The sequence below is a fragment of the Trachinotus anak genome, unplaced genomic scaffold (assembly GCF_046630095.1).
Source record: "Trachinotus anak isolate AG129_WGS33_773 ecotype Australia unplaced genomic scaffold, CSIRO_AGI_Tana_v1 ptg000010l, whole genome shotgun sequence".
Taxonomy (NCBI): Eukaryota; Metazoa; Chordata; class Actinopteri; order Carangiformes; family Carangidae; genus Trachinotus; species Trachinotus anak.
Window position 1 is genome coordinate 19,202,381 of NW_027273861.1, and position 21,624 is coordinate 19,224,004.

A 21,624-nucleotide genomic window follows, 5' to 3' on the forward strand; every position below is an offset into this window, starting at 1 on the left:
AATGTCCCATTAGGGCCAATAAAATATTGAGCTTATCCAGTAGGTGGCTGGTGGGCTTTTTAAATGTAGCCCAAGTTGTTGCTGCAATGTAAAATGCATCCCTTATGGGCAGGGCTCAGGGTGTGGGTAGGGGAGCCAGCTTAACTTCAACCCCTTCTCTGCTAAGCATTCAACTGTTCTTCTGCTCTTGGCTTTTCTCTCTCTCATTGTTTTCAAGCACTTTCTCCTAACTCCCTTTTCTTTTGTTGCTTTATCTTTTCCACCACTCTCTCTCTTTCTCCTGCTTTCCCGAGTTTTTGTCTGTCTCATTCTTTTCCCATAGTTCCTCCCTCTTGCCTTTCTCTTAGTCTCCTTCTCGAAATCTTAGGATGACTCATGACAGCCACTTGCCCTTGGCCATCCCTCGAGAGTGCCAGCAGGGCGGCGCCAACCCAGGAGAGGTGCCCTACTTAGCATAGACAGCCTGCAGGCACAGAGCTGCAGGTCAATGGTATGCACTTCCCATTGAGAGTAACATTACAGGGCCTGTCCCCCGTGTGTGAGTGTGTGCATGCACTCATGCAAGTTGCATACAACATATGCCAGCCCTCCCACCAAACTGCTAAACCAACAAAACTGTTAAAAAAGTTAAAAAATAAAACCAAGAGAACCTGGTGTTTTAGATGTAAAGTAGTGCCAGCAATTTCCATATCCTATACAGCACATTAAAGATTGTGGGTGGCTCGGTAGTGGGGATGCCTTCTAGTCCAATTGTTGTTGCAGACATCCTTTGTGATACCAGCAGGCAGGAGGCAATCACTGAGTTTGAAGTTCTGCCTGGTTTGCAATGCACCTAGGTGGGTTCATTTCCTTTTGTCTAGGGTTGCTGTGTACTGCGTTGCACTGCGCTTTATTAGGCATTTTAAAAATAAGTCAACAAGTACAGGATATGTTTGTAAGTTTAAGGTGCACATTTGTTGACATTACTCATGCTGTAAATGAATTCTGAATGTATTGCTACAAATATCAACATTACGTGATTAAAGAGGAAAATCAAAGTGTATATAATTTTTAGGAAACATTTCAGAAAGATATCTAAAAAACATAATTTATTCTTGACTATTTCTTACTATCAAGCTTTCTGTAGTTTATAAACTCATTCTATAAGAATATCATCATTTAGTGTCCATAAACAGTGCTCTATATTCATAAATTTACCCCAGTGATGGTTTTTAGAGTCATTGAAAAACCAGGCAAAACAACTGTGACATTTTAATCATTGCTGCAATGATTTTGGAGACCACATAATCATAGGTAATCACAAGACAAAAGAAAATAGGGCTCTGGGAAGGTTACGTTGTTATAGAGTTAGAGTTTGATTAGAGGCTGCAGGAGGCTGGTTTATTTTGCTTTAGCTGAGATGAATTTTAGTTGGGGGTTGAGAGGTTACTAGTTAAAGGTTAGGTGAGGTTAAGGTCAACATTAGGTTAAGGTTAGGGTAAGGTTAAGGTTAATAAAGCAGGTTGGTAAAGGGCAAGGCCATCATGTGGACCTTATAAAGTACTGAGTGACAAAAGAGAGACTCAAAAAGAGAGGAGAATTATAGGGAGGATGAAGGGTGATAGATAGAGGTGGTTCAGTTCAAAGTCCTTGGATGAACAAAAAGAAATCTAAAAACAAAATAGAAAGAAATGGGGGCCAGAGGTCAGTGGAACTTCTAATATATAATAATAAAGCAGCATGAAGAGATAAAAATAAAAGTTAGCCAAGATCTGAGCAGGCAGGCTGGGTCCACAGTGGCCAGTATTCAATTACAATTGCAAATCCACCTGTGTTACAGACATGCAGCCTAATGGCCATAAGCTCCCCTACTAAGCTTTGGTCAGCCAGGGGTTGATCAGCTTAGGGTGACAATGACCTAAATATACCTCAACAGGCCACAGACTTCCTCCCATTATCAATGCGGCATTATCTGCTTCACAGAGCATCCCAGATGTTTTGTTTAACAACACTCTGAATATATTAAAAATATTACTGAAGGATGTAGTCCGGCTAGAGGCAATCTGGCTAGAGATGTTGCACATCTGCGTGCGAGGTGGACGGGGTTGCGTGATTGGCTGAGTGTCAAAGTCTGACCATACTCCAGAGGGCGTCTGGCTGACCTTCTCATCACCACAGACACCCATCTGGGCTCCTGGTGGGGTCGCAGCAGGTCTCAAGGAAAACTTGGCTGTTGTTACCACATCTGCAGAGGTCCTAGCCACTCCCTGCAGAGCAGCTTTGATGCCAAAGAACGTGAGTGTTTTCTTGCACGTTTCAGATGAAGTGCAACCGAACTCAGCATGATTCAGACTGGAATGTGCATAAATCTGCAAGAGTAAGGGATCTATCCAGTGTCAGGTCATGATTTTAAACATTTACATTAAAAAAGACCTTGATCTCTAGCGCTCCTCACCATCCTCCCGCTGTCGCTCTGGCCTCTGGTTAATCTGTTCTGGCTGACAAGGCCAGTGAGGGCCTGGGGTCTACAGCCACAGGGACTTGGGGAGAAATGTCAGGCTCTCTCCACACCTCTAGAGGAGCTCCTCAGGGGACCCTGACGCAAATATCACTCCCCCGCCAGCGCAGCATGGTCTGGCACATAAAGAGGCAGTCAGCCAGCTAGTCAGCTAACTAGTGCCCCCTCCTCCCTCTATTTTACCACCTATCTATGGAAGAGAACCCATCAGTCTCACAGTTACCCCCTGAGGCCTAAGAGAGAGCCTGAAGCAAAAGAGCAAACAGGTAGCCCCTAGAAATTGTCAAAAGTAATCTGATCAACTGAAGATTTTGAAAAACTACCCACTGAAACTGCCTCAAGAACTTCTATCTTTGTTCTGTTTTGGGGAGTGCATTCATCATTGGAAAAAAAGAACAAATATTAAAACCTGGAGTCCCAAAATGGCTACTCAAAGAGCTGAGGACATGTGAAGATGGCAGCCTAGGGGGCTTGAGAGTGCAGACGGCTTTCTCATCAGCATAAATCCTGCCTGGCTGCTGAATGTGCTTTCCAGCAAAAGGACTACAGAAAAAAGGCAAGCCCCCAAAGCTTACATTACCTTATGAGAGCCTTGGTATTGAAACAAGGCAAAGTAATTTCCTTTTCAGCCCTCCTATATACACATATAGTTTGAACTGTGAGTAAAACATACCCAGTTTAAAGTGGCTGGGTATATTTTTTCAAGAAGTTCAAAAAGTCACAAGGCGTACAAAATGTGGCCAAATGTAACTCACTTGAGCCCTCGCCCTGTAGTATGGGCAACAGAGCCTTAGCTAGAGATCTGTAAGCCAGTGGGGATGTGGACCAATTTAGTGAGAGAAGGAAATGTTCTCCTGAGAAAATATAAGGGTCGACCCAGCCAAGTGTGGGATTGGAGGGTTTAGCCATACAGTGGACCTGCAGAGGCCTTCACCTGGAAGAACTCAAGATTCTTTCAGGCCCTATCAGTACTTGCTGCACATTCCAAAGGTAATTTAGGACAGTGAGGCTGTTATTGTGAAAACTGAGGTTCAACCTCTAACACTTGAGTATTAAAAAAAAAAAAAAAAAAGCCAGTCATGTATATTGCTGGAACAAACTGTTTACTACATATCTCACCAAGAAACCCAAAATACTGAAGGCTATGACTGCATAGGGATAATTGTCTTCGATTCAAACAGAGTCCAATTATTTCCTCAAAGCCTGCTGTCTTGCAACACAGCAGAGAGAAAGAACTAGATGTGACAGAGGGCATCAGCAGTGTAAAATCTGAATAATATGGTCAGGGAAAAGTAAATAAGGCAACAGCTACTTCCAAGATACTTAAAATCCCAAACAGTCAAGTAAACTTGCTAAAATACTGCAGAAAAGGTGGTTGAACTCGGCAGTTCTTAAACCTTACTAGCAGCATTAATGTGAAGTCGGATGTTGCCTCAAATAATGTTGCCTTCTCCATATAAATAAAAACAGTGCTGCTTAAAAGTGGACAATGGTGACTAACCACCTCCCCAGCTCGTGGTGCTGCTTGTCCTTGATTTGCCTTTCTCATATAAGTTCCAGTGTGGGGGGATGAAAGAGGATAAAGTTGGCATAAGGAGGATGGGTGAAACAAAAGTAAAAGTTAGGGATAAATAGAAACAGAATACAAATAACAAGTGACAAAAGAGGACAAGAGTAAGGGGAGAGCAGGGGATGCATGCATTTTGGAAAGTAGTTTAAATAAGCCATCTGCTTCAAGGAGAGTGGGTGGGCTGGCTGGGCTTTGTAAGACACTTACCAAAGGTTTCTGAAAATGACAAAGCAAAAAGAAAGTAAATAAAAAAGGGGAAGAACAACATAGTTCATTTTAGGTTGAGGCCAAAAGTGAGTGCCACCCAAGAATTAAAGGAACTACAGTTCACCCGGTCTTGTGTCCCACCTCAGTATTGTAGCAGTTTTCATTACCATGAGATATCATAGAAGGTATAGTTAAGTCTCAAATGTAGCTTCTTGCTTAACTTAAGTTCTACTTAAAATTTAAAAATGTAATTAGAGGTAATTTTGTAATTTTTTGGGAAAAAAAATTATTAACCAATTTTGGTGTCAACTGTAGAATATCACAGACTTAGTCTCATTTGATTGGTTTGTTATCTCTTTTTTTTTGGTTGTAACTTGTTATGGGTCAAAAGCCAAATGACACGATTTGAAGACTCCACAATGTGCACAGAGACACATCAGAGTTTCAGACACAAATATAGACAAAACACAAAAAGAGACACCACAAAACAGCAGTTTGTTTCAGTTAGACAGGACACACAGAGACAACTGAAGAGATCATGAAACCGAAAAAGACAGATGATGCAGAGGTTAGAAAACAGACAGGAATCTGAATTTCTTTGACCATTCATTATCAACAGAGGCTCAAAACTCACAATGTCGTGTTGACAACTAATGACATTGTACTATCTGAAAATGTAGTTGATTTAAAATGTACTTGATTTTGGGAGTAGAGCTGGCCCTCCACCTGATTATAAATGACCAGTAAGAGATTACCGGTGAAGAAGACAAGCCTACCAGCTATATCCAAATGTACCAGAAATAGTCTGGGAGAATATGTTTATACGCAATTTGGTAAGCATGAACACCAAAATCCCTTACATTTCTTTAAAGTTCTTAAGATCTCAAATACCTTTAATAGCCTTCATCAGATTTGAATATTTACTTAGCTTGTATGTATGTATTGATTTTTTGCATGATATGACAATACTATCCAAATACTGCTATTGCTACATACAACTGGAAACAGAACACCTGATATCACAATTGTATCTCTGAAAAGGCATCTCAAATGTTTATCTATATGACCAAGTAGACTGATGACTGTAATGATACACTAACTTGCAAATGTTATAGAGCATTTCAGTTTGCTCTTGTCTAGCAACATCTCAGAGACCCTGAATGTAAAATATCTTACATTATTCTTTGTCATGATATCAGACTACCTGATATTAGTATTATTATTATAGTAGGTAAACCTGTATTATGACATTATTATGAATCTTTTTCTGTCATGTGTCAGGAGGTGCTGTGAATCTGAATCGTTCAAGGTACCCTGTGGTAAATGCATCTTCGAATGTAAAAAACTTTTGACTGTTTACAAGAAAAAAGGAAAGGCACCTCTAAGGTTAAAGTGTTAAATCATTTAGGAGAAGGCTGGCTGCGCAAGAAGATGACCAAAAAGGCTGAAAATATAAACATTAGACTTCCATCCTACAAGTTCCTTGTGGAGGCTCTTTGTCCTCAAACTTAAATCAAAGCACTGGCTGACAGCCTTCACCAAAGCACCTCAGGACAACCTGATATACCAAGAAGAGATTCCCAGGCCACGACAAGCCAAGAAAAAACAGTTCACAGTAAGTTGTACAACATCATCCTGGAGAGAGCAAACAATCACATATTTTGATGGAAGGTTTTGGTTAGAAAATTTAAAGGTCAAAGGTGTCAAAACAGGAGCGCATCAATAAATGAAAGATGAAACATATCTAAAATTAAAAGCATCTTAGAGGACTGCGCACACAAGGCATGAATAATGAGATGACAAATTGATTATTTTGAGTGTACAGCTCATGAGGGCCACAACTGGGGCAGGAACTCAATGGCAACAGACTCTTTATTTAGTGGCGTCTACCCTGATTTACGTTTGCGGCAACAAATCAAATAAGAGTCATTGGATTTTTCAAATGGTGACAAATCATCGACCTAAAATATCTACCCCTTATTGCCCGGGGCCACTCCAGGGCCTGCACTTAATTAGCTATATAATTAGACTTTGCTTTACTGGGCCTCTCAGTGGGGTTTAATCAATGGGAACAAGACAACATATCCACCACCCAGTTGTGTCAGTAGAATGTGGACTTTGCTCTCATTGTCTACTATGAACACTTCTGGGATGTTGTGAATCATTTGCCCTCATTCAGTAATGTTACGCTCTTAAGTGCAATTTGTTAGTTTCAACACATTTTTTGGATGATGATCTATGGTTATATGTAAGTAATGTATGTAACCAATATGAAACGTAGCACAATGGCTTGATGCTTCACTTTACATTATCGTTTGCCTCTGGTGTTCGAATTTAGGATGTAAAATTTTCCTTGCACTCATTATTTGACTTTTAAATTGTCTGAACTCAATTTGTATCTGTACTTTAGCTTATTTTTTTATTTCTTTAATTTTTATTGCATACTCCTTTATGGATTGAATGAGCTCTCAGGTCTGTTGGTCAAATACAGCCCTATTCAGATCATTTGATCCATGTTGCACTGTCATTTACCTAAAAACAAACCCACACACTGAACACATGGATCTGCTGAAAAGCTCACCAGTGTTCTCAATCACATGATCAAACAATTTAGCAAAAGTATAGACTTGCTACTGCAGTGCACTGTCAGCTGCAAAGAACAAAAACAACAATTTTATCCATTGTTAGAAATGTCAAGGCAAAGCGAACAGGTGCTGAAGTTAGTAAGAAGGGAAAAGGCAGAAACTTTTTTCTGCTTTTCTTACCTGAGCGTAGCTGTTTGATTCGCCCATTACTTGCACTGGGGTCAATGGGCAGGAAGTCTTTGTACCAGGTGATTTCTGGGTCAGGGTTGCCACTGGCAGCACAAAGCATGGTGGCTGTTCGAGTCCGCTCCACCACTTTCAACTGAGGGCCCATGTCAATGTTAGGGAAGCCTGCTGGGAGTAGGTCCTCTGTGAAAAGAACAGGAAAACAGGGCGCATGATTGCTCTGACTTGATAAGCCAAAAGAAAAAGTTCCCACTCACAGAAGTTACTTGTAATCCTTACGCATAAATTCACATCGAGAGAACTAGCACAAATGATTATACTGCGGCAATCTTTTTGACAGCTTTTTGTAGCAGTGGCCATCACATTTTGGAAGAAAAATTCACAAATATAAAATCATACCATTATCTTGTCTTTTCGACACACTTGTTAAGAAGGAGATCTCTACAAGTGAATTTTTGAGCTGCCACATGTAGGACTTGGGTAGGTGTGACATTTCAGAACAATTGTTAACTGTGTGCTGTGTGATTTCTGTCCTGTGTAGGTGTGCTCCAGAAATAACAAAACACTGTAGCAATACAGTAAGATATACCTTGTAACTGCCTTTCTGAAATGAAATTCTCTTCAAACCAACAGACCAACAGGGGTCTGTGCGAGTTAAATATGTAATAAGTCTATGACAAAATTAATGTCACAAGGTAACTGGCTGCTCTAATGTAGTATGATGTGTAATAATGTGTGCTTATGTGTAATAATTTTACATGCATTAGTACAGGGATTAACACAATGGGTTAGGGCCCACATTAACATAAACAATTTGATTCCAAAAAGTGCCAAATTAAAAAAAAGGTTGACCACTGAGCCAAATAATGCATTTCTATTTGACAAGCTGCTTTATCACAGGCAATTTTCTAATCCCAATTTACTACTGTCCACTGAGTCAAATGCACATTGGGAATGTGATATTATAGTCAGCCATTTACAGTAGTCAGATAAATAAATAGACCAATTGTGGAAATAAGGCATGGATAAACATGTAAATTGCTTTTCATTAAGAATCTTGCTCTCTCATGAGCCTGTGTTGAGGCATTGGAGAGGTTTAGGAACAAAGACCAATGAAACCATGCAGGATGCTTTCTTTCACTTCTTCTACAGATAATGAGATGGCTTTCTAATGGCTAATGGATTTTCTAATTGTTAGAAAAACCATCCCACAACCAGATGCTCACAGACAAGACTGCAATCCCACTATTGGCTCCCACACATCAAGAACCATGTGTCTTGTTTAAATGCCCTTTTGGAAGACACTGTCTCCACCTGCATGTATTTTTGTTATAACAAGCGGTAAATTAATGGCTTTAAGTGCAAATAAAAGACCAGCCGTGGAGGCAATGAATGAAAAGTAATAACGCAAGAAAAGTCTGGTGAACCTGGCGTTGTCTCTGTCTAGTTTCTGTGTGTTCAGTGACACTCAAGTCAATTTGAGGTTACACAGAGCTCTGCAAAACCACCACTATAACACCCGCCAGCACAGAATTGAATTCAGATTTGTCTCTTGCATTAAAGGCGCAAGAGTTTTGTGTATGGGTAAGATTTAAGCCTCTGTGATTGCCATTAGACTAATTCGAGAACCATCACACTAGCTACTACTCGCATTCATTTTACAAACACTGTAGGACCCTTGCAGCAAATAATCATGCATGATTGCACGGTCATTACACTGTTAAGAGATGACAGTGTGCTTTATGGTCATTGTTCTCCGTATGCAGACTCCCTGCTCTCTTGAGGCAATTAGTCCCATGGGTCAAATTGCCTGACCTCTACCCTGACTGGAGCCAGAGCAGTGACTCAATCTCAGATGATGAGAGCCAAGGGGAAGTACCCTGAGCTGTAATATGCATTAGAAGCTCAAGGCCACATAGCAACTTGGACAAGATTGACTGACTAAGATGTTGGCCAGTGGCACAGCAGAGGTCACTGTTCATCTGGAGAGCCAATGACCTAATGTCCACTCTGCAGACATCATGGTGGGTGTCATAGACAGCCGGGAAGCACTAAATTAAGGGAAATTAGGACAGTAAGTTGTTTTAGTTTCATTCTTAAGCAGTTACAGCTGGTCTGTCCATCTTCAATGGACAGAAAATAAGAGCTATTCCATATTACATTTTCCACTTTACACAAACAATGACTGATATGATTATCTCAGAATTTTCTATTTTTGGTCCAAGTCATGCCAGACTGGGGAAAAAAACAACCCAGAATGTGAAGATGATGATTATTATTGATGAATGTAATGGCATTAGCACTAAAAGTTTTTTGAAATTTTTTTATTCAATTATTCTTTAGTCACAAAGAAAAAATAAAGACAACAAAACAACAGACTTTGTGTTGTTTTATCCACTGGGATTGTGTGGAGCAGAGGGAAGAGGAGGTCGCAAGTATTCACATTCTGAAATATTGAATATTGAAAATAAAAGACATATGCGAGAACAGAAGGAAGAACCAGAGGGTCTCTAAACTAAGTCCAGACAGGTTACCTCTAACTAAGGCTGACATCAGCAGAGCACGATGAATATTTCAATGCCAGGTTCAAAGAAGTACAGGCATTTACACAGTTTTAGGCTCCGTGCTGTATCCTCTCCATCGATTATTAATGATCACCCCTGTATAATCTCTTTATACCAATTTCCCCTGCAGCTAAGAAAAGCAATGGCAAGCCCACACTTCCCCTTGGAAACGTCAGGACAAGGCAGAGCAATATGCTCTCAGAAACACCCTCGTTTGTATGTCATCAATGATCTTTGCATAAGATGCCATAAAAGATGCTGCACTCTTGTAGCCCTCTAGCTAGCTATGTCTATTGGAGAAGGATATCTGCAGAGGGTAAGTCTGGCTTGCTCTCTGACTGTTACATCTGATGTATGCGATGCTGCTGAAACTGTGGTTCGCATTGCATCAAGTCCACTGTCATGGTATGAAAACCGTAGACAGAGGCCTACACAGACTACAGTAATGAAGCTGAAAACATACACAGAGTAAGTGGATTTGAGACTAATGACATTAGGCAAGTGACAGAGGGAATCTGCCTGGAGGAGCAAGAGAGGCCAAGAAAAAGGTGGGTGAATAAACTAACCAACCAAAACAGCAGTAAACAAGAAGAAGGGATGGTGGATTCGCAGAGAGATTATGCTATCGTTACAGCTGCTCTGACCTGATACTGCACAGGCAGCCTTTCCTGAATAAATGACATGTATGCTGGTTACTTACTTCCCTAGGAACAGTCTGATACCATCTTTCCCCCTGAAGCTTACAGGCTCTGCTGATAAAGGCGGCCATGCAAAAATAAATAGATCACTCATCGAGGGAGTGTTACTTCAGGGTTAGCCAGCCTGACTGTGAAGGGGAGAAGGCAACCAATGACACGGGCTGATAGTATCCTAGAATTGCCAAAGGGCCAGTCCCCCATAATGGCGTAGCAATTGCATTTCTATGATGTGCACTGGGGGGTTCTCTGTGATGACAAATCTTCACAGGCCAAATAGAATTGACGCATGTGCACTCGTGGTCAATGACAACGCTGCTATTTATCTTGCCGAGAGCAGCCTTTGTCACTTAGGCCAAAAATCATCCTACTACAGAGCTATGAGACACATGCTGCAGTTACACGCCGCATTGTGCCGAGAATTTTTACTTTAGATTTTTTGTTTTGTTTTGCACTCATGTAATCACATGTAATCACAAGTAGTTGTATTGTTCTGTGCTCTTATTTGTTAAGTTATTGTTCTGTACACTGTTTTGGGTAGAGCTCACATAATTTTGTTGTACCCCACTGTGCAATGACAATAAAGCCTATTCTATTCTAATCAGAGTGTAAATGCTAAAGCTTAAACAAAAACAATCAATATGAATTTCATCTGATGGTTATCTTCTCAATTTCAAGGATAAGCCTCACAATTAAGTAGGCTGACGTTTGTTTCCTGTTTGAAAACCAACAGTCATCCACATTCCACAACCTTAACTGTGTGTTTATTATTGTAACCATGACGATGAAGGTCATCTATCCTTAAGGAAGTACTTATTTTAACCCAAACCAATATCTTTTCCTAAACTTAACCAAGAAGTTTGTGTATCTAAACCTACCCAAACTGTGACTGCTCCTGTTTGTGTGGTAACCATGACGACGGTGGCCCAGTGTGCCTGCCACGGTAGGGGTGCTATTTCAGGAGCTGCATCAATGGGTCATATAAGAAGGTTGGGACAAATGACCTATATGGATGTTCAGGCAGAAGGACTTGCTGCCGTATGCTGGTGGCTGGTATCAGCTCAGCTCGGTCTTCTCCACTGCTGCAGTGTATAGAATTTAGGCAGCAATGACAAAGACCTTAAAACCATTCTGTTGTTACCCTGATAAAAAAAATCATTTCCTGTTTTTCAGCTACGGAGAACGCATATTTTCTCACAAGATAATATTTTTAGACTTTGGCTGGTATTCAACAGGATTTGGACAGATTTCAAAGTTCGCCACTTGCTCACTGCATAGCAGGCTTTTAAGTCATGCAAGAGGAAGAACAGTAACCTAGAGTTACTGTGATGGCAAACAGTACGTATTCACTCCATGTAACAGCTGGTTTGATCAGCATGACCCTAAAGCTAAGCCTCCTACAGGCCTCTTGTTATCCAAATTTGGATTTTTCTCTCTTTTTTTTTTTTTTTGGTTGGCTTGAGTGCCATCATTATCCATAATTGTCTTTAATTTCACTCCACCATTTAATACCATTACACAAGTGACAGGTGCAAAGCCTTTAATCAGCCTGTGGTCAGCTTAGCCATTACCCGGCCTTTAATCTGCCGACTCATGTCTGCTGTTGCATTCTGCTTTCTATCATGCTAAGTGTGGCCCTCTTAAAAGGTCCGTCCTTTACGCTCATTTAACTCTCCTGGCTAATCCCATTTCCAGTGATTCACTCTTACCAAACCATCTCTTTTTTGCTAATCTAAGTCTGGTACAGTCATATCTGTACCAGAGTACTACAGCTCTATACAAATAGGCTTGGTGATTAAAATATACTATTTATTGGGCACCTTCACTGTTTCCAGAATAAAAAGAGCATACACTCCACTGATGAATGAGCAGCCTAGGTGTAAAAGTATAACCTTGGAACTGCTACTTCTATGCTATACTCACTATATAACAGCATAATTACATCTTTGCACATATAATTCAATACTGTGTTATCCACTGTAAATTACAGAACCACGCATTGCATGTGAAACCTATGCTCTGCTCAATGAGCACCTAACCCTAGCTCCTGGCAGTTCTAATGCCTTTCTCTACCCACTGGCCTACATAAAGAAGAAAACCTGTGACATTCGTAATGCTGGTAGCATGCTTTACGCAACAAGCTATATAGTATGACAATGGTGTGCTGGCGCTATACTCTTCCAAATAAGATACACAGGCAACTGAACCACTTACCCTGGTAGTGTTAGTCCTGAGCATTGGTCAGGATGTTATACTGTGTGTGGCTCTTTATTTTTAAGCTTCACACGTCATTTATTTTCATCTGGTGTCAAGATCTTTGACACACTGGCTTCAAAGCTACAGTAACAGAGAGGGAAAGAGGTAAAATCTGACTGGCTGGGACTGCTGCAAATGCTGTGGGGTGCTCCACAGTCCCCCGCACCTATTACTCATATTATTATTTTCACTTACTGAAATGATTTAATTTCATCAGCAGCATAATCAGGTTAACTGATTACCCAGTGCCACAGCATACAGACACAGGCTTTAAGCAGGTCTGTGCATTAATACCACAGAGGGACTGCCGGGAGAGAGACAAAGTGAGAGAGAGTGAGAGGGGAAAAGAGGAGCAAGAGAGAGGGCACGGGAGACAGAGGTGAAGAGTAGATGCAATACACAAAGGGCATGATAAACACAGTGGAAGACAATGAAGAATACAGATGGCATGCTCTCTTTCTCATAACAAATGTGGTTTAGATAAATTGATGTTTAACTGATAGGCATAGCCAGCTGCTCGGACTCACAACAATGCAGTTTCATTTTCTTTGCACCTTTACACCACAGACAGAACTTTTCATATCAAAGAAAAAAATAGTGTTTGATATGTTTCCCTACTTGGAATTACATGTAGAAATTTCTTTTCACAAATGAGAAGCCCAAAGTTCAGTCTAAATGGTTTTCATTTCAGTGACCATATAAGCTTGACTATCAAAAAACAATGTAAATGTAACTCAGAGTCCTTGCAAGACCACAAATGAAAAGAACATGTGAAACCAGGTGTAAACTTCATGTCTTAACTCCAACCATACAACCTGTTTCACTTAGCAGCTCTCTTGTCTGTGGCTCAGGTTGTGATGATGGACAGCCAAATGCAAGTCTTTAAACCAAACCAAAAGGAAGACATTTGCTTATTTTTCCTGTCTTGCACCTTTCTGCAACATCCCCTTAATTCTATGACCAACAGGATCACTGTTGAAGTGCTTGAGAAATATATAAAGGAAGAGAGGAGAGGGGAACAGTGATCCAGGGGCAGAGAAGAATAGCAACACAGGGGAAATCTAATCACAGTGTCTCTGGGCCCAGCACCGATAGCCCTCTCTGGATAGCCATCTCAGCTGAATAATGGTTATTATACGGCCAGCACTCAACCTCTACCCCCCCGCTCAGTTCCCAGAAAGATGTCTGAAGTCCCATTGGTATTCTACACACCCAGCACATCTAGCCACCAAGGGCAACATTTACATCCACATCTCCAAAAATACAACCTGAGAAAAACAGCCTGAAAGACCAGATGAGAGAAAGGAAGAGGGGCAGAGGAAAAGAGTCACAGAGGAAGAAAGAGAGACACAAAGACTGAAAAAGTGAGGGACACTGAAAGTAAGGCAGAAGTTTGCAGCATAGCTTACTGCCCTCTGGCAAACAGTACCAGAGCATGCAGTGCAGGACTGCCAGGCTCTGCAAGAGCTTCTTCCCACAGGCCATCAGGCCCCTCAATTCCCTTTAAAATGCACACACAACTCACACACACAGACACACACACACACACACTAGACTGCCAGAACTGTCTCGCATACATAAGGACTGACTGAGTAGACATATCCAGTTCTCTTTATCTGCTGGTACACTGTTACATTTCAGCACTTACTATACTCCAGTGTTAGTGTTTACATACTATAATACTGTGCAATAACCTCACTATTACTACTGTCTATTTGTCCAAACTTTGACATTGTGAACCATTTCTTTAGTCCTAGTTCCTCTCACTTATGTCACTCATTTGCACATTGAGCTAGGAGGAACACAATTTCATTCTGTTGTGCACTCCGTGTTCACTCTGACTCTGACTTTGACTTTTGACTTTGCACTGCAAATTTAATTTGTTGTGCCAGTTTGCTGACCGTATGAAGACGGGTGAACCATAGGGTAAACCAAGCAGCTTACTGCTTTAAGGTAGTTTAAGGTAACTACTGATTGGCTGTGTATCTTGTAGGTCCCCTGAGGCTGAGAAAGAATTATAAAAAAATATCAGCTTTAGCTATTTATGGCTAAACTGTCGATGTGTGAGAGAGACAGGAACTTTAGTCTGGTATACAAACTGACTGTTCTGATGGCTGGCAGCTTGCAAACACTTTCCACACCACCTCCAATTCTGAACACAGCCCATGTTAGGCCAGGCTATCATCAACAGAGTTAAACAGCAACTGGAGAGCCAGACAAGAAGGGGATATTCTGGAGAACAAATGGTAGCTACAAACACAGGTGGAAGTTCTGACCACAGTTTTGTCAAATGTGAAGGTAAAACGACTCGAGGAGAGGACTACCACTGGAAACATTGTTTTACCTTCAGGCTGAGTGGAGTAATACAGTTTTAGGGCGGAGTTTTCTGTCCAAAGAAGGGACCAAGGTTTTTCCCATATAACATCAACATTAACATGAGACTTCCATAATTGCCTACAAAGTAAGTGGCACATAATCGATAGAAAAAGTGAGTTTTTTCAAGAGCTCTTTGTGTAGCTAGTGTTAATGTTTAATTAACTTGTGAGCAAAGACTGAAGAAAATAATTGCTTCCAGCAATTATATGGTGTTTTATCTTTTATTATTATTTTTTCAGATTTCAAAACCAAGTCCCTACAAATTCATACACTACTTGGCTGATAACATTTCACATAACCACACCACTGCTGCGGTCGCATATTTTCTGGGACAGCGATAAACCAGTATTTTCAAGAGGGAATAAAAAATGTAAAAAACAGATTTATGCATCGCACGTACTTAGCCTATTGAGAAAATGATACTGGCCTGAGTTGCTGCATCAGTGGCTTTTTTTGTAGTGGAAGCGTACAGAGTCAAAACAAAAAAAAAAAAAAAATATTTAGAGTGATTTTTATTACTTTATTGAAGCACATGTATTACAGCTGATAAGTAGACTGTAGGCTGACCTGTCTTTGCCCTACCTATGATTTTAAATGCTGGAACCCAAGGTCCAACATCACAGGCTGTTTCCCTGATGTGGTAAGCCACCGTGATAGACACAGCACAGACAAGAGAGAGGAGTAATTGTGTAGGACAGCTCCAATGATCCCCTGCCTGTGAGGAGAAGAGGTGGAGTGAAAAAAAAAAAAAAAAAAAAAAACATAAAAAGGAAAAAAAAAATTCTGTTTATCCATCTCAGCTGGTGGAAGTTTATTGAGTTCTCTCCCTCTCTCCCTCTCTCTCTCTGTCTTGTCAGGCTCCTGAGGCGTCTGGGGTAAGACAGGCGAACTCCAGGGGAGACAGGAGATGAGGCCGGGGCCATTAAAGGAAGTGCCTCACCATAGAGAAACGTCAACCAGTCAGGTCTGGTTTAGTGGTGGGTGGCTTTGAGTGTGCGTGTGTGTTTCTGTAGGAGTGTGTGCGCATGTGTGTGGGCAGGGTGGGACTATGTGCAGAGGCGCAGTGGGCACCTTGAAACCTGACGTCAGTTTATCACACTGTGCGAGCGGCAGGGCTGCGTTGGAAGCCTTCGAAAACATGGACTTCCTCTGTTGCTCAATTGTTAGAGAGATGAGAGTTGTAGAGATTGTAATGTGTACTGTCTAATTCAATCACAAGAAAAAGCTCTACTTTACACAACTTTTTTTAAATGACTTAAGAGGCTTGGATCCTGTGAGTAGGCAGCATAATTCCATGTCTTACCTAATTAATGATGACACTAATGAGAGAGTGTACTGCGGGGTGCTTTGACAGCTCACTGAGGTGCAGCATACCCCACAAGTTTGGCCATCAACTTGGAGTCATACACTACTTTCAATGGCAAAATAACTTTTAGAATTTATTATTCAAACAGTCTGTGAATTAACTGAGAATAATCATCTTAACTAATGTCAGTATTTTACAACTCAGCCCACCCTTCTTCAGCCGTGCCGATTGTGGTGAGTGGTAACAAAAACTGTGTCCTTAAAAAACAGTATTGTCATGTGTAAAAACAGTCAACATGGATATATATATATATATATATATATATTTTTTTTTTTCTTTTCCATATGCAAGAGCTAAATGCCAAAAGCATTGTTTTACACAGATATTTGTTAATTTGGCAATTGTTAAGTCTTGGGTTTTAGAGGATATGTGTGAACAGGGCTTACGTGTGTGTGAGAATCAAGACTTGATGTGCTCCTGACATGTGGAGCAAAGGCCTTTCTAAGCTGTCTAAGCACTAAGCGGCCAAAACAACAATGGATTGAGAGGGCTGAGCTGTTGCACTCCACCATTCCTGCCAAATTAACTAATCTAACCCAAACAAATACCAAAACCTCTCAAACAAAGACTGTCACTTTGGTAAGATGTTGAAGGAGGTGGATGGGTGGGGCTGAGGTGTTAGGTCATAGTCTTGGTAGGCCATTAGCTTAGAGCAATAAAGCTACTAATGACAGGTTTGGAAGCACATTTGGTGAGCAGAGCAACAATTATGAATATGTGGTAGCTAGAAATGAACGGAGAGACAGCTAGATGACTGCCTGGTAATTGCTTAATGTCACTTCGAGATGCGGTGCTGACAAGTGGGCAAGGCAGTCAGGGTCACAGAGGATGTGCCCTTCACCAGGGCGAGATTGGAGTTAGAGTGTTGGATAAATAAGTCACTTAAAAAGATGACAAGACCGAGAGGTTGTGGGTAGAATGCTGATAAGCTGAGTAACAAGCAGGATTGTTGGGAGGAAAAGTGGACAGAAGACCTCAGCTGCAATTTCACCATCATTTCCTGCTGTAAAGCAGCATCTGACAGAGAAAATGGCGAATGGTCAAACCTCCTCTGTTGCTAAAAGGAACCAGCAGAAAATGAAAATAAAAAAGAAAGACATACAGTATTGTGCCAAATGAAAAAAACAAAACAAAACACAATGTCCCCTTCAGTGGTAACAACCCAGTCACACTGCTAGGTGATGCTTAGACTGAACTCGAAGTAGTTCAATGGAGGGATGTGACAGAAAATGTGGGTGCATGGGTTTGTGGACAGAGGGGATGACAGAGGCTTGAGCAACACATGTTGGATGTGGCATTGCTCTTTAAGGGCCAAGGAGCACAATGTTCTTTAGATATGAACAGCTGCTGTTAAATCCAGTTGGATCTGGGCTGCACTCCAGAGCACAAGCTTTGTAATCACAAAGAAGTCCTGGATAGCATCTTCCAACAGGCCTCTCTGGCTGCTATTTCCCTCACACTCTATTTGTTCCTCTGATAAGCACACCTCACGTCTCACTAAGGGCTGCAATGCCCTAACAATAGTCATACGATAAAGTCTTTAGTCTTAGAAGATTTGAACATATTTCTTTATTAAACATTGTGCTGTATACCTTGTTTGAGACTTACTACAAATTTACAGGGATATAAATCTAGTCTTTCCTCTATTCTGGCTTAGCTGAGGTGCATTATCCCATCATAAAATAATTACTAATAATGCTGTCGTTAAGCTTTCTATCCAACTTTACCATAGGTGGCGTATGCACGGCCCTGACGCATGCAGGACTTTAAGTCACATCAACTTAGCCAATCCTGCAGGGCTCTCAGCACGACCTCTGTGTTGTACGACTTCAGTCACCTGGGTTGGTGGCTCATGTATATGCATAAAGCTGGTGGTCCAGGCCATATCCCCTTGCTCTTCTTTATGCATGAGTTGGGCCCCTCCAAAGGTCGCCATGCACACAGTTTCCACAGGAACCACTTTTTCCTCCCATCTCTCATTCTCTGATTAGGTGTGGAGCAAAAAGTGCTATCCTAGTGTAGTTTGCATAGTTGGTTTGATTTCGGCACATTATTATTGCAGTCATATTGACATTTCTATTCGATTCCACATGTTCATTTTTACATTGTAAAATGTGTACTGTTCCAAAATGCAATTACTATTATTATTATTAGTATTTTTGCTTTGTTGTGTTGTCAGATTAACTAGAAACCACCATGGGCAAGTAAATCCCATGTCCAGCTGTACTGATCGTCCAACTGCACATTAATATGAATGTGTGTGTGTGTCCACATACTCTGACCAGCAGTAACTGCTTGTGCAGAGAACTGATTTACATTTCCTCAGTTATCCAACAAACCCACATGGGACCAAAATACTGGTGCAAATTTAATGAAATATAACGACATGACCGCATGAGGGGAGGTAGTGCTGCTGGAAAGCTTTTACTGCGAACCAGATGCAGGAAATCTATCTACCAGTTTCAATCAAAGTTGAATTACACATAGATTTCTACATATTTCTGGACATGTATCAAGACAGTTTTGTTGTATTTGAGGTTCTACACATGGAGGGTGGCTGTTACATAGAAAGAAAGAAGAACAGATTATGAAAATGACCTGATATGGGAGGAAACATAAGTGCATTTCCTGCCACAGGTTGAATCACAGGGACAATCAATCCAGTGAACGCTTATCATTGTAAAAGCGTCTCTGAGACACTGATTTTTCAATTTAGTCTCCTGGCCAACTCGTTGCTGTGACAAAGGATCCATTTTATAAACTTTCTAGCCAGTAATAAACCAATCAGTCAAACCCTAAGTCTCCTCTGATTTCCCACTTGCTCTTCATTCCCTTGTCTCTTCATCTCTTCTTCTTTTCCTCCGTCTTTTTACTCTACCCTAGTACTGTATATTGGCTGTGGCCAGATGTCTAGGATGGCCAGGGTCACTCTACCTGAGCAGGAATTATATGAAATTGATGGTGGAAGTTCAGGAGCCAGCCATCCCTGGCTAGAGGTTAACTCCTTCCAGTTATCCCGCTCCATCAGCACCCCGTCTTTTCTCTTTCCCTCTTCCTCCTTTGTCTTTCTACCACTTTCTACCACTTGTGCCCCTCTTCCTCATCCCCCAATCACACATGATTACTGCATTAGAGGTTCTGAGGATCAAAGGATTCAGAGGCCTTAAACTCCCATCACTGGAGAGAACTTTTTTTTACAAAAGAGAAAGACAGAGTGAGGGAGATATAAGGCTGCAAATAGTCTGGCAGGCATATAAATGCTAATATGCACATATGAAGTGGGGCAGGGAGAGGAAAGGTGAAAGGTGGGTAAGGAGATATCTTCCAAGGAAGGAAAAGAGGCATCAGAGTCACTGAAGGACAGCAAAGGGAATATTTCTGAGGAAAAAATACAAAACTTAAGCCTCAAATAAGAGATCAGGGACATGAGGGCCATCCACGTGGTCAAGATCTACCTATTGATTTATTGTTTGTACCAAGCCTGCCCTCTACCACACACCAATAACGAGTAGCTCCTCATGAGCACCATCACAGAACAAAACAAGAAATGTGCTGCACATATAACTCCCCTCAAAGGTAAGAGCCAAATAACCACCACAAAAAGATGAGGACTAAAATGTTAGTTATTGTGATGGTGCATACAATGGGAGAGCATATGGTTTACCACTTGCGAGTGAAAAAAATGATCCCCTCATGCATGCGGGTAACCTCCGCCGATAGGCATAGAGCTTAACAGCACTAAACAAATGTTTTATTTACTGTTGAAGGCTGTGAGTGCTGCTTGGGAATGAGATTTGATTTGTTTGTCAGGGACATGGTAGAGATAATGCCGTTAATAAAATAATCAGAGAGTACATTAGCTCAGCGTGGACTTAGTCACATGAGGTACAGCATGTCAGGGTCTAGACTCCGTGAGTGCATCATGCCTTCTTTCTTTTTCCTTAATGTGAGGCATGCACGTAGGTGTGATGTTGCGGCTCAAATTTAGTCAATGTGATGAATGAGAAACACCGTGACAAATTTAGCACTCAGTAAGAAAGAATGCGTCTCTGCAGAGCTCATTTATGTCTGAGAGACATCCATGAGGCATGGCACACAGTATTCCACGAAGAATGCTCTGACCTTCTGAGGGCTGTGCTCTGTTGTAGTACCTGACCTATCCAAACATCTTAAGCATATTTTCAGCATGCATGTGCATTATCCACCTGCCTATTTAGGTGCATATTACTATCTTGATGGCTAATGTGCCTTTATAATAGCAGCAAAATACTTGGCCATTGACTTAAGACCAAGTTTTTGTGGGTCAATCAGGTAATTGCTTTCCGCTGCCTCAACATCTGCCTCAAGGCTACAAGTATGCAGCTAAACTTGCCTACCATTTGAGCGGCAACATGATCCTGAACATAACTTTCCCCAAAAATTTTAAAATGTTGATATAATTTTCCAGGACAACACAATATTTTCTAGGATATTTTTTTCTCTCATTTTCAATGTGTTTTCCATGACTGGAAAACTGGTCAACTGTTTTCCAGGACACATGAGGAACCTTGTCATTGTTTTTTCAAATAAATATTTTTCTCTCCCTCTGCCTCTTTCTCCTCTACACGTCTTTCTGCCACTCTTTTCTGCATTTTCGCTCAGATATTTCTTGCTCTCACTATAGGTGTGGAGCCTAGTGGAAGAGGGCAGAGGTTACCTCAGAGGCAGGCGGACAGGAGGAGGAAAAACAGCCAGATCTGCAGCTGATACTGCCAAGCTTATTCTTCACTGTCTCATTACAGGGCAGCCACAGCCTGCCTGCTGGCTGGCTGGCTGGCTGCCTCTCTCTTACTTTTTCCCCTTCTCTCTCCCCTGCACACACATACATGCACACAAAAAACACACTTAAACACACCCCAAACACTCAGCTGCCAGCCACGTACTTATACACACACTGGGAAACAAACTCTCTCTCTATCTCATACCCACACACACACATCCAAACACCTGCTCATGTTTCACTATGTGTCTTATTAATTTTTTATCCAGCCTGCCTGATGCCCTGGACTCACCTTTTCTTCTAAAATAAACACAATAAAATAATCATTCAACCCTTCAACAGCAAAGCAGCACCACCTTAGCACTACAGAGAGAAACGACAGAGGGAAATCTGACCAAAAGCAAGTAAGTGCAAAAAAGGTATCGCCTATATGCTGTATATAGATGTAAAAACAGAGAAACTTGCATCTGCAAAAAGTAAGTTTTTAGAAGAGAAGAGTTTTGTGTTTGTAAAATGTAGTTTTAAGAGGTTACAAAAACCCAAAGGGTCATGAACGAACCCAA

At 41.2% G+C, this 21,624-nt stretch overlaps 1 protein-coding gene across 8 annotated transcripts in view; it reads right to left on the bottom strand.

Annotated features, from left to right (window-relative positions):
• Positions 1 to 21,624, bottom strand: part of ptprsa (protein tyrosine phosphatase receptor type Sa) — a 229,007-nt gene that overhangs the window by 86,500 nt on the left and 120,883 nt on the right. For all 8 annotated transcript variants that reach the window (XM_071485975.1, XM_071485973.1, XM_071485974.1 and 5 more), the window contains one exon: positions 7,040 to 7,228. In XM_071485975.1, coding sequence (XP_071342076.1) covers positions 7,040 to 7,228 — 189 coding nt within the window. The remainder of the gene's footprint in view (positions 1 to 7,039; positions 7,229 to 21,624) is intronic.